The sequence below is a fragment of the Cebus imitator genome, unplaced genomic scaffold (genome assembly GCF_001604975.1).
Source record: "Cebus imitator isolate Cc_AM_T3 unplaced genomic scaffold, Cebus_imitator-1.0 Scaffold231, whole genome shotgun sequence".
NCBI lineage: Eukaryota > Metazoa > Chordata > Mammalia > Primates > Cebidae > Cebus > Cebus imitator.
The window spans coordinates 2,470,127-2,484,388 of record NW_016107546.1 but is presented as its reverse complement, the minus strand read 5'-3'; the positions used below and the strand labels follow the sequence as shown (position 1 = coordinate 2,484,388).

At 40.4% G+C, this 14,262-nt stretch overlaps 2 protein-coding genes across 2 annotated transcripts in view; one reads left to right on the top strand and one right to left on the bottom strand.

The window, feature by feature from the left end:
• SLC16A10 (solute carrier family 16 member 10) overlaps positions 1–14,262 on the bottom strand; it is a 156,365-nt gene that overhangs the window by 73,158 nt on the left and 68,945 nt on the right. The gene's annotated exons all lie outside the window — the stretch shown is intronic.
• LOC108281760 (homeobox protein NANOG) lies at positions 13,096–14,205 on the top strand. The gene has a single exon (XM_017497449.2). The coding sequence runs from the start codon at positions 13,282–13,284 to the stop codon at positions 14,203–14,205; it is 924 nt and encodes a 307-aa protein (XP_017352938.1). The 5' UTR covers positions 13,096–13,281.

The following is a 14,262-nucleotide window of genomic DNA, read 5'->3' as shown; positions in this document are numbered from 1 at the left end:
GTCAATTCAACCACTGAAACTTGTGTATGCTTCACGAAGTTCTTGTGTTGTTCTTTTCAGCTCCATCAATTCATTTATATTCCTCTCTAAGCTGTTTATTCTCGTTAGTATTTCGTCCAACCTTTTTTCAAAGTTCTTAGTTTCTTTGCATTGGGTTAGAACATGTTCTTTTAGCTCAGAGAAGTTTCTTACTACCCACCTTCTGAATCCTGTTTCTATCAATTCATCAGACTCATTCTCCATCCATCCTTGCTCCCTTGCTGGTGAGGAGTTGTGATCCCTTGGAGGAGGAGAGGTATTCTGGTTTTGGGTGTTTTCATCCTTTTTGTGCTGGTTTCTTCCCATCTTTATGGATTTATCTACCTGTGGTCTTTGTAGTTAGTGACTTTCAGAGGGGGTCTCTGAGTGGACGTCCAGTTTGTTGATGATGAAGTTATTTCTTTCTGTTTATTTGTTTTCCTCTAACGGTCAGGCCCCTCTGCTGTAGGATTGCTGGAGGTCCACTCCAGACCCTGCTTGCCTGGGGATCACCTGCAGTGGCTGCAGAACAGTAAGGGTTGTTGCCAGTTTCATCTTCTGCTATCTTTGTTGGAGAAGGATACCTGCCAGTTGTCAGTCTGAGCTCTCCTTTATGAGGTGACTCTTTGGATATACGGGGATCAGGAAGCTGCTTGAAGAGACAGTCTGTCCCTTATAGGAGCTCAAGTGCTAAGCTGTGAGCTCCATTCTTCTGTTCAGAGCTGCTGGGCAGGTACATTTATGTCTGCTGCAGAAGAACTCATAACCACTTTTTTTCCCAGGTGCTCTGTCCCCGGAAGGTAGGGCTTTATTTATAAGTTTCTGTCATGCTGCTGCCTTTTTTCAGAGATGCCCTGCCCAGTGAGGAGGCAGCCTAGTCACAGTCTGCCAGCAGAGGTGTTGCTGAGCTGCCATGGGCTCTGCCCAACTTCCTTGCAGTTTTTTTTTTTAATAGGGGTATAGTTAGAACTGCCTCTGTAATGGCAGACTGTCTCTGTAATGGCGGACTGCCTTGGTAATGGTGGACTGCCTCGGTAATGGCAGACACCCTTCCCCCCACACAGCTGGACCATCCTGGATCCAACTGTTCTTGCTGTGAAACTCTCAATCCAGAGCATTTCAGATTGCTGGTCTTTGTGGGAGTGGGACGAGCCAGATCACCTGGCTCCCCGTTTCAGCCCCCTTTCTTTCAGTTGAATGGGTGACTCTGTCTCCCAGGCATTCCAGTTGCCAGTTGAAATGGCACCCGAATTTGTGTGAGTTTTTGTCCGGAGACACCCTGTGCCAGCTGAAGCAGCTGTGCTGGAGACTTGTGGCACTTTTCTGACCAGGAATCTCCTGGTCTGTTGGCAGTAAAAATTCGTTTGGAAATACGGTGGTCACTCACCCTCTGTGTTTTTGCTGGGAGCTGCAATCCAGAGCTGTTCCTATTCAGCCATCTTGGATCTCCTGTTCCAAAATCAGTAGTTTTTAATGGAAACAACTTGACCAAAATTTGTCACAGAATTTTAAGACCCATTAAAAAAAAAAAAAAAGAAGACTGGGCAATGAAAAATCTTACAACTACTGGATTTTCTGTCTGTGTAGTTATATATGTGTAATGTATGTGATGTTTGTATAAAAAGAGCTCTAATTAATAGGCTTAGAGAAAAATAAGCACTTAGATCAAATATTTTTTGAAGGAAAAATAAAAGCTGTAATGCCTTTTAGTTCACATGATTTAAAAATATATATATTTGATTGCACTTTAGGTTCTGGGGTATACGTGAAGAACATAGTTCACATAATTTTAATCTTTGAAAAATAGAAATTTTTAGAGATTATTGGTAAAATACAAATGCCTTCGAAATGTAAATAAGTGATCTAAATTATGCAGGTCAGTTACTAAGTTTATTAAATGCTTTAAAGTTATAAATTGCTTCTTTGGGTTTTTCTTCTCTCTTTTTTTTTTACAACAGTCTTGCTCTGTTGCCCAGGCTGAAGTGCAGTGTCATGATCTTTGTTCCCTCTGCCTCCTAGGTTCAAGTGACACTCCTGCCTCACCCTCCTGAGTAGCTGGGACTACAGACACATGCCACCATGCCCAGCTAATTTTTGTATTTTTTTTAAATAGAGACAGGTTTTCACCATGTTAGCCAGGCTGGTCTTGAACTCCTGACCTCAGGTGATCCACCTGCCTTGGCCTCCCAAAGTGCTGGAATTATAGGTATGAGCCACAGCACCTAACCTGCTTCTTTGACTTTTGAAAATTGTTCACCTTGCTTGCTTTACAGTTTGGTAAGGTCTGCGGACACATGGAATTAACTACACCCCTAACTATACTGGAAAGTGTCAGACCTTATCTGTGCCTAGCACATAACTAAAATAACTTACCAGGCTTTACATTAAAATTAAAAATTGCTATTTACAGTTTCAACGCTATCCCTATCAAGCTACCAATGACCTTCTTCACAGAACTGGAAAAAAACACCTTAAACTTCATATGGAACCAAAAGAGAGCATGCATAGCCAAGTCAATTCCAAGCAAAAAGAACAAAGCGGGAGGTATCACACTACCGGACTTCAAACTATACTACAAGGCTACAGTAATCAAAACAGCATGGTAGGGGTACCAAAACAGAGATATAGACCAATGGAATAGAACAGAAGCCTTGGAGGCAACACAACATATCTACAACCATCCAATCTTTGACAAACTTGACAAAGACAAGCAATGGAGAAAGGATTCCCTGTTTAATAAATGGTGCCGGGAAAACTGGCTAGCCATCTGCAAAAAGCAGAAACTGGATTCCTTCCTGACATCTTACACTAAAATTAACTCCAGATGGATTAAAGACTTAAAAATAAGACCTAACACTATAAAAACCCTAGAAGAAAATCTAGGCAAAACCATTCAGGACATAGGCGTAGGCAAGCACTTCATGACCAAAACACGAAAAGCATTGGCAACAAAAGCCAAAATAGACAAATGGGACCTAATTAAACTCCACAGCTTCTGCTCGGCAAAAGAAACAGTCACTAGAGTGAATCGGCATCCAACAGAATGGGAAAAAATTTTTGCAGTTTACCCATCTGACAAAGGGCTGATATCCAGAATTTACAAAGAACTAAAACAGATTTCAAGAAAAAAACTAACAAGCCCATTCAAAAGTGGGCAAAGGATATGAACAGACACTTTACAAAACAAGACATACATGAGGCCAACAAACATATGAAAAAATACTCATCATCACTGGTCATTAGAGAAATGCAAATCAAAACTACATTGAGACACCATCTCATGCCAGTTCGAATGGTGATCATTAAAAAATCTAGAGACAACAAATGCTGGAGAGGATCTGGAGAAATAGGAACACTTTTACACTGTTGGTGGGAGTGTAAATTGGTTCAACCATTGTGGAAGACAGTGTGGTGATTCCTCAAGGACCTAGAAATAGAAATTCCATTTGACCCAGCAATCCCATTACTGGGTATATATCCAAAGGATTATAAATCGTTCTACTGTAAGGACACATGCACACGAATGTTCATTGCAACACTGTTTACAATAGCAAAGACCTGGAACCAACCAAAATGCCCATTGATGATAGACTGGACAGGGAAAATGTGGCACATATACACCATGGAATATTATGCAGCCATCAAAAACGATGAGTTCGTGTCCTTTGTAGGGACATGGATGAACCTGGAAACCATCATTCTCAGCAAACTGACACAAGAGCAGAAAATCAAACACTGCATGTTCTCACTCATAGGCGGGTGTTGAACAATGAGAACACATGGACACAGGGAGGGGAGCACTACACACTGGGGTCAGTTAGGGTGAAATGGGGGAGGGATAGTGAGGAGTGGGGAGTTGGGGAGAGATAGCATGGGGAGAAACGCCAGATATAGGTGAAGGGGAGGAAGGCAGCAAATCACACTGCCATGTGTGTACCTATGCAACAATCTTTCATGTTCTTCACATGTACCCCAAAACCTAAAATGCAATAAAAAAAAGAAAAAAAAATTAAAAATTGCTAAGGTGTACCATTATACCATGTAAATGAGACTACTGAAAACAGATTTACATCAAGGTGTTTAAGGAAAGTAAAATGTGTTTTTAGCAAAGGAAAAGAAATAGAAAGCATGGGAATGTACATTTTTGTCTAGTTTAGAGAATTAAAGAATTGTTTTAAGTTGCATAAGATAAAGTTCAAGGTTTAAACAAGTTGTGGAAGGTTTGTAAAAATTAATCTTGCAAAAGAAATTCTGTATGTGAACATACTGACTAAATTCAAAAGGGTATTATATGGCTTTTCTGTAAATTGAACATTAGAATAAAAGCACAATAAGGTTCTCTTAAGGCACTGATCTGCTCTTTAACAAAAATTTGTAAAGGTTTATAAGAATCTCACCTCATGGTCAAACTGGTTAAGAATGGACAGAATTATCTATGAGGTTTCATCAAAAAATAAAGGGTATGGGGGAGACCAGAGACAGATTGTTTGGAAAGCTGTATTCCCTCTTTTTTTTTTTTCTTTTATTTGAGACAGAGTTTCGCTCTTGTTGCCCAGGCTGGAGTGCAATGGCACAATCACGGCTCATCGCAACCTCCGCCTCCTGGATTCAAACAATTCTTTTGCCTCAGCCTCCCTCCCTAATAGCTGAGATTACAGTCATGCACACCACACCCAGCTAACTTTTGTATTTTTAGTAGAGACAGGGTTTTTCCATGTTAGTCAGGCTGGTCTTAAATGCCTGACCTCAGATGATCCACATGCCTTGGCCTTCCAAAGTGCTGGGATTACAGGTGTGGGCCACTGCACCCAGCTTCCCTTTTAATGAGTAAAAGTTTTTACCTTAAAAAAATTTTTTGAGTCATTATTTTGGCTAAATAAATGAATATGGTAATCTGGAATTCTATTTCATAATATAAAGTGTTTGAAACCTCTAACATAATTAACAAGCTTCCCAAAATCAAACTTCAGTTTCAAGGTTGTCTCTTCTGACCCCTTACTTTTGGATGCTACAGAGGGCTTTTGGAGCTTCCAAAAGAGAGGTAAACAGGATTAACTGACATGTTTAGTTATGTGGCATTGCCAAAATAAAAATAATGTTTAATCTTCTTCAGGTTATATTTTAGTAAAAATACTATTATATGTTCCAAAATCGTATGGTATTTCTAAAATTCTAATGTCTGAATATATGCTATCAATCATAACTAAGATTATTATGTTGTTATTGTAAACCACAGAAATAATCAAATTTCTTTGTCAATCATGTTTTTTACTGTGACACCCAAAGACATTTTGTCATTCACAGACAACTGTCTTATTTTGATCCTTTTTAAAAGATGGTTTATAATCAGCTATAGGACTTTGACAGGTGCTCTCAAATGCAGGTTTCTGATAACTTTGAAGATTGTCACATTGGAATAGAGCAAAAATGTACAGGACTCATGAAGAGATGAAATGCTCACGAACATCAAGCAGAGGAAGAGTTAACAAAATGTACTGAACTAATAGAAAGCTCAAGTAATCTTTTTTAACTTTTCGCTTAAGACACTGCTGATCCTTGTTTTGTTTTTCAGAGTCAGGGAAACTTATTTTGAGGTATTTATAGCTTTTAACAATTGAGTAAGCTATACTCCAGTGAACAAAATAAATTTGAAGCACATTTATTTCTTTCTGCCTAGTTTCTCCAGAATTTGGAAATTATTTGTGAGTATTTTTTTTTTTTTTTGAGATGGAATCTCACTTTGTCACCCAGGGTGGAATCTAGTGGAGTGATCTTGGCTAACTGCAACCTCTGCCTCCTAGGTTCAAGCGATTCCCCTACCTCAACCTCCCAAGTAGCTGGGACTAAGGCACATGCTACCATGCCCAGTTCATTTTTGTATTTTTAGTAGAGACAGGGTTTCGCCATGTTAGCCAGGATGGTCTTGATCTCCTGACCTCATGATCTGCCCACTTCAGCCTCCCGATGTTCTGGGATTACCAGTGTGAGCCACCGCGCCAGCATGAGTATTCTTAATTTGCAGCAATACAGTTATTTGCCTCAGTGCAATAAGAATCCATTTTCTTTTGCAACAGGACACAATTGGAGAAAGTGACTGTTTTGCCAAGGCTTTGACTGGAAGGGTGTGCTTACATTTAAGAAATCAAGTTTGACTCGCAGAGCCAATAAAAGCCCCTTGGGAAAACTGGCCTCATACTTTGTCTTCTACACGATCCCTGTACAGGGTTCCCAACCTGTGGTGAGTAAAGAATAGGCCCAAGAACCCCATGATATTTTGGGACCTAAAGAGGAGAAGAATTTACCCAACTCATAGGTATTTGAGGGTAAAAACCCATGGCTGGGCTCAGCTTTGAAAAGTTTTATCTTAAATTCCTTGTGGAACAGAGTTCCATCAAAGCCAATTTAAAAAGCCTGTGTGAAAAATAATTATTCTTGCTATACTTTATGCAAATAACCAGGCCAAATATAAGACTAAAGTTTTATTTTGCAAACAACTCAGTCATATCATGATTTGTTTTTGACAAAAATGAGGACTGGAGAGAGAAAAATTATGTTTCAAAAGTTATCATATACTTGTCATTAAATTATAGTCTCGTTAGTTGTTTTTAAGTTTTTGTCTGCATTTTAGACTAACCCTGCTTATTTCTGTAAACCTACCAGTGATCATCAGCTGTAGCTCAGAAGAAACAAAAGGGATGGGTGATGTAAAAATCTGGATCAATATTCTAGTTCTGGGCAATTATCCTGCAAATCCTGCCAGGTAATAGGAGTAAACAGGGTGTCTGTAACCTGGAAGTTTCTTTGTTTGGGAAAATAAGACCAAAGAAGCTGACCAAAGCCAAGCCTCGTGCACCCACATCTTAGCAGGCATAACTATAGCCACCAGTTATCTGGGCATGTTGGCAGCCTTGGGATTTTTGAGCTGTGTTTACCCTCTTATTTCGTTTTTACATATGTCTTCTAATAACGTGGTTTGTCTTTTCTCATTTTCAGGCCATCAAACTCCAGTGATGCTACTGGAGCCTCAGACAATGACTCCCTTTTACCAGGGAACCTTAGATAGGCCTCTGAGGGAGAGCTGACTGCCGTTTTCCCAACACAGCACCCCCCATTAATATCAATCATTATACCTATTCTAATGGCCGTTAGACATACCTCTTCAGAGGATAGAATTGGTAGTAGCAGGAGGCAGACAAATGCCTAGGCAAATCGGATGTAGGGACAGGTCCCTAGTGAAACCCAACCTTCAAACTAAAGACAGTTTTAAAGCCTAGCTACAAGTCCCAGGTAAATCCATGGACTGGATTGAGAACCTGTCTCCCTGTTTGGCATGCTTTCCTCTAATTGATCCCCACCCTTCACCTATTTTATGCATACCTACCCTTTGTTTTTTCTTTGAGACAGAGTTTCTCTCTGTCACCCAGGCAGGAATGCAGTGGTGCAATCTCAACTCACTGCAACCTCTACCTTCCAGGTTCAAGTAATTCTCCTGCTTTAGCCTTCCAAGTAGCTGGGACTACAGGTGTGTGCCACCACACCTGGCTAATTTTTGTATTTTTAGTAGAAACATGGTTTCACCATGTTGGTCAGGCTGGTGTCAAACTCCTGACCACAGGTGATCCTCCTGCCTCGGCCTCCCAAAGTGCTGGGATTACCTGCATGAACCACCATGCCTGGCCACATATCTACCCTTTCCTAATTGGTTTTCTATACTATCATGACCACCTTTGAGTGTTGTCTTCACTTTAACCTTTTTTGCATACTCACAAACCAATCCATACGGACTCCCTATTCTGAGTCTATAAAAAACCCCAGGCCCAGATGCAGAGAGAGAGAAACCACCTGACTGTGGTGGGAGACTACCCCCTGCATCCCCTCTCTGCTGAGAGCTGTTCCATCATTCAATAAAATTCTTCTCCACCCATCCTCACACTTCAAGCTGTCAGCATATCCTCATTCTTTTTAGACGCACGATAAAAGCTTGGGAACCACTAAACATGGGTACAAGCTATAGCACAGTTGGGCCAAGTGGGTGGGGGCCAGAGGCAGGCCCATGGCCGAGCAAGTCCCTGGTTGGCAAAGTAGCTGAGAAAAATCCTGCATCATCAGCAATTTGGGAGGCTGAGGTGGGCAGATCACTTGAGGTCAGAAGTTCAAGACCAGCCTTGCCAACATGACGAAACCCTGTGTCTACTAAACACACACACACACACACACACACACACACACACACACACACACAAACTAGCTGAGCATAGTGGCACACGCTGCTGATCCTAGCTACTCAGGAGGCTGAGGCACAAGAATCACTTGAACCCAGGAGATGGAGATTGCAGTAAGCCAAGATTGCACCACTGCACTCCAGTCTGGGTAACAGAGTGAGACCGTGTCTGAAGAAGATGGAAAAGAAAAAAATAATATTGGAGAAAATATTTGTGATCTTGGTTTAGGCAAAGATTTCTTAGACATATCAAAAACCTAAATGCCCATACTAGAAAATGTTGATTAACTAAACTTCATCAAAACTAAGAACTTCTCTTTGAAAGGCACTGTTAAGAGAATAAAAAGATAATCCACAGAGAGAAGATCTGCAAATTACATATCTAGTAAAGAACTTGTATGCAAATTGCGTATAGAATTCTCAAAACTCAAAAAAAACAAATCAACTCAGTTTTAAAGATTTGAACTTTACAAAACAGATATATAAATGGAAAATATGCATATGGCACCCAATATCTTTAGTCATCAGGGAACTGTCAATTAAAACAATGAAAACCCACACACACCACAGGATGTCTAAAAAGGACTAATCATACCAAGTGTTGGTGAGGATGTAGAGCAACAAGAACTCTCACATACTGATACTGGGAATATAAAATAGTCCAAACACTTTGGAAACCAGTTGAGGAATTTCTTAAGTTAAACATAAGCCTACCACATGACCCAGCTATTCCTCCATTCCTAGGCATTTGCCTAAGAGAAACCAAAGCATATGCCTATACAAAAACTTATATCCAAATGTTTATAGCTGCTTTATTTCTAATAGTCAAAAAAACAGAAAGAACCCAAATGTCTAGAAATAAGTGGTTAGATAAACAAATTATGGTATATACATGTAATGGAATACACAGCAATAAATAAGAGTTAACTATTGATCAATACAACATGTACATGCCCCATATTCTAGCAATTCCACTCCCAAGTGTGTACTCCAGAGAAATTTTGCACATGTGCACAAGGAGAAATGAATAAGAATGTTCACAGAAGCATCTGTAATAGTAAAAATCTGGAAACAACCTAAATTGTCCATCAGTAGTAAAATGAATTAAAAATGTTGGCATTAACGTACAATGGAATATAGATTCACACATTTGTAGTCGTAGCATAAAACATGATGGGAATAATTAAAGCAAATTTGGGATAGTAATTACCTGTGGAAAAGTGTGCATGAAGGGGATTAGGAACGAAGAAGGATCCACGGGGACCACAGCTTGGCCTGTAATGTTTACCTTTTTTTTTTTTTTTGAGTAAGGGTCTTGCTTTGTCACCAGGCTAGAGTGCAGTGGCAGGATCACAACTCACTATAGCCTCTGGTCAACTGATCCTCCCACCTCAGGCTCCTGAGTACCTGGAACTACATGCCATAACACCTGGCTAATTTTTGTAGAGACAGGGTTTTGCCTTATAGCCCAGGCTGGTCTCTAACTCCTGGATTCAAGTGATCTGCCCGCCTTGGCCTCCCAAAGTACTGACATTACAGACATGAGCCACCATGCCCGGCTTACATCTTTTCAAAAATGAGGATGTTAGGATCTGACTAAAGAGTAGTGGATATGCAGAAAATACATGTGTTATGTTATTCTCTAGATTTTTGTTTGTTTAAAATATTGAATAATACAAAAAAGTACTAAAGTTAATTTGCAGATCTTCAAAAGGTTATCTACAGCAGGAGTTCCCAACCCCTGAGCCTGTTAGGGAACAGGTCACACAGCAGGAGATGAGTGGCAGGTGAGTGAGCATTACTACCTGAACTCCACCTCCTGTTGGATCAACCGCAGCATTAGATTCTCATAGGAGCACAAACCCTATTGTGAGCTGTGCATGCAAGGGATCTAGGTTGCACATTCCTTATGAGAATCTAATGCCTGATGATCTGAGGTAGAACAGTTTTATCCTGAAACTATCCCCCACCCCATTCGTCAAAAAGTTTTCCTCCATGAAACCAGTCCCTAGTGCCAAAAAGTTTGGGGACTGCTGATCTAGAAGAGATAAAAATCACTTTACCCAAAAAAAAAAGCTAAAAATAGGGAAAATGTGCCATGTAATTGTCATGGCAGAAAAGTAAATTTTACAAATAAATAAATAAATAAATAATAATACAGAAAACAATTTCAAACTCTTTTCATTATAAAGTTCACTTTTAAAATAACACACTGTATTTTGCAAAATTAAATCTTAAAATCCAAACATCCCATTCCTCTGAAATTAAAACTTCTCTTCACATTATATTATTAACAGTTCTTTTAAAACATCAAATAAAAATACAATAGAACAGCTCTCTGTTATCTCCTCTCATTTCTGCATACTGATAACATTTCATGATGCTTTCAAATAAGACAGTTATCTTTTTTTGGCTATAAGTCAACATCGGCAACTAGGACCACAGTTATTTTTCTTTCTTTTAGTCAGATATAGCATTGTAAGAAGGATCAGAGTTCTGATACTCTCTGTGGCATAGATCTGCCTTAAAACCACAAGTAGTGTGAAGTTATATTCTATGGTTTCACTGCTACTGACTACTTAGCTAACTTGTATCTTCAATTCTTGGAAACCTCATTCTCAGATAAAAACACCAAGTTTTATCTCAATAGTACAATCAAAATGTGAGCCTTTCCTACCTTTTAAAAAATAAACTTTCATTTTAGAATAGTTTCAGATTTACCTAAGAATTGTGAAGACAGTACAGAGAGTGCCCATATACCTCACATCCAGTTTCCTCTATTATTAATGTCTTACAAGGGTATGTTACATTTGTCACAATTAATGAACTAATATTGATACATTATTACTAGCAAACGTCTATACCTTATTCAGTTTTAACGAATATCCTTTTTCTATTTCAAGATCCCATCCAGGATACCACATTATATTTAGTCATCATGTCTCCTTAGACTCCTCTTGACTGTGACAGTTTGCCAGAATTTCCTTGTTTCAGATGACCTTGACAGCATTGAGGAGTACTTTCCAGGTATTATATAGCATGCTCCTCAATTAGGATTTGTCTGATGTTCTTCCCATGATTAGTCTAAGGCTATGAGGGTTTTCTGGAAGCACGACTACACAAAAGTGCCATTTCATCCCATTAGATCCAGAGAACACAGTGCAGTATCAACATTGCTTAGTGCTTTCAATGCAAACCTTGATCATCTGGGCGGGATAGTTTGCCAGATTCCTCCACTGTGAAGTTGTCTTCTTTTCCGTGTTTACACTGTACTCCTAGAAGTAAGTCACTAAGAACAGTCCACACTTAAAGGAGTGGGGAATTAATTATGTTCTGCCTCTTTGACAGTGAAGTATTTACCTACATAAATTATTTGGAGTTTTTCTGCATAGGAGATTTGTCTAGACTCCCATATTTATTTATTATTCAATCACTTGTTTATATCAGTATGGACTCAAAGATATTTATTTTATACTTTGATTTAAATTCAAATACTTCTCCATTTTGTTGGCTATTGTGAACTCTTTCACATGGCTCCTGTGACCCTTTGACATACTCCCATTACTGAGGAGCAGTTTTATTGTTTTTAGTTTTAGAGTACTCTCTTGCTTTCTGATATATAAGACGCTCCAGGCTAATCTTACATATTTTCATTAGGCCTTTCTTCAAGGAGCCCTGGTTGCTTTTACTGAAGAATAGTATTACAAACCAAGATAAATGGGTACTAGATGTGCTTGTTGCTACAGGGATGACATGGCTTCTGGGCCCTCTTAGCCAATGGAGCTAGGAAATACACGTGCATGTACCAACCTATCTATCTATGCATATCTATAAATATTTGTCATGTGTAACCATCAGTATCTATATTAAGCTAAATATAAATTCACACTGAGTATACTTAACATACACCTCCAACTCTAATTCATTATCACATGGGTAATTCTAGCTCCTTCCTTGCTTATCTAAAATCTTCCACCATTACAACAATGAAAAATCTGGGAATTTTCTACTTTTCACCTCAGAAAATTACAAAAGTAAAAGAAGAAATGAATTTATGTTTTGAAAGGAAATCACTTCTTCAAATAACCATATTATTATGTTTTTTTGGGCCAGGCGTGGTGGCTCATGTCTGCAATCCCAACACTTTGGGAGGCCAAGACTGGAGAATTGGTTAAGGCCAGGAGTTTGAGACAAGCCTGGGCAATATAATGAGATCCTGTCTCTAAAAAAAAAAAATTTTTTTAAATTAGCCAGGCATGGTGGCATGCACCTGTTGTCCCAGCTACTCAGAAGGCTGAGCTGGGAGGTCAACACTGCAGTGCGCCATGATCTGATCATGACACTGCACTCCAACCTGGGTGACAGGGCAGGGCAAGACCCTGTCTCAAAAAAAAAAAAAAAAAAGCTATTAGATGAGGCCAGAGATAGAATCTATAACCCAGATGCGATCATCCTGGCCCCTGGTAGAACCAATTACGACTTTCAGAATTGTTTTTTTTTTTTTCCTTTTGAGACGGAGTCTTGTTCTGTCACCCAAGCTGGGGTGCAGTGGTGTGATTTAGTTCACTGCAACCTCTACCTCCTGGGTTCAAGCAATTCTTCTGCCTCAGCCTCCCAAGTAGCTGAGATTACAGGCACTGCCACCATGCCCAGCTAATTTTGGTATTTTTAGTAGAGACAGGGTTTCCATGTTGGCCAGGCTGGTCTCTAACTTTTGACTTCAAGTGATCTGCCCACCTTGGCCTCACAAAGTGCTGGGATTACAGGCGTGAGGCACCGTGCCCGGCCTTAGAATTGTCTCTTGATGTCACAGCCTCATCTTTCATCAAGAGATGCTTAAAGAAACTGCCTGAGTTTTTTTGCTGGACTCAGCTGGTTGCCTCCAGTTACTGCGGAGGTGACTCACTTCATTCCAACTTCCTGATACTTTGCTTCTGGAGGTCATATTTCTCTAAAATTTTCCAGACAAAAGTCTTAAGGCTGCCTTAGCCATTTTTCCAGTCCAGGTCTTAATTTTTTTCCTCCTCTTCCCCAATAATAACATGAGTATGGATCCAGTTTGTTCACAAAGCCTGCCTTGCACCGAAGCATCTGACTGTGGAGAATCTTCACCTGCGCCTGTGATTTGTGAGCCTGAAGAAAATTATCCATCCTTGCAAATGTGTTCTGCTGAGATGCCTCACACAGAGACTGTGTCCCCTCTTCCTTCCTCCATGGATCTGCTTGCTCAGGACAGCCCAGATTCTTCCACCAGTCCCAAAGGCAAACGACCCACTGCTGCAGAGAGTAGCGCCACAGCAAAGGAAGACAAGGTCCCGGTCAAGAGACAGAAGACCAGAACTGTGTTCTCTTCCACCCAGCTGTGTGTGCTCAATGACAGATTTCAGAGACAGAAATACCTCAGCCTTCAGCAGATGCAAGAACTTTCCAGCATCCTGAACCTCAGCTACAAACAGGTGAAGACCTGGTTCCAGAACCAGAGAATGAAATCTAAGAGGTGGCAGAAAAACAACTGGCCAAGGAATACCAGTGATGCGACTCAGAAGGCCTCAGCACCCACCTACCCCAGCCTCTACTCTTCCTACCACCAGGGATGCCTGGTGAACACAACTGGGAACTTTCCGGTATGGAACAACCAGACCTGGAGCAATTCAACCTGGAGCAACCAGACCCGGAACATCCAGTCCTGGACCAACCACTCCTGGAACACTCAGACCTGGTGCACGCAGTCCTGGAACACTCAGGCCTGGAGCAGTCCCTTCTATAACTGTGGGGAGGACCCTCTGCAGTCCTGCATGCAGTTCCAGCCAAATTCTCCCGCCAGTGACTTGGAGGCTGCCTTGGAAACTTCTGGGGAAAGCCATAATGTAATACAGCAGACCACTAGGTATTTGAGTACTCCACAAACCATGGATTTATTCCTAAACTACTCCACGAACATGCCACCTGAAGATGGGTGGAGATGAATGGAACTGACATTACTCAGTTTCACTCTGAGCACTGGCTGAATCCTTCCTCTCCCC

Excerpts from the sequence above, each read along its gene's own strand:
- LOC108281760 (XM_017497449.2), top strand. The coding sequence starts at position 13,282 with ATGAGTATGGATCCAGTTTGTTCACAAAGCCTGCCTTGCACCGAAGCA.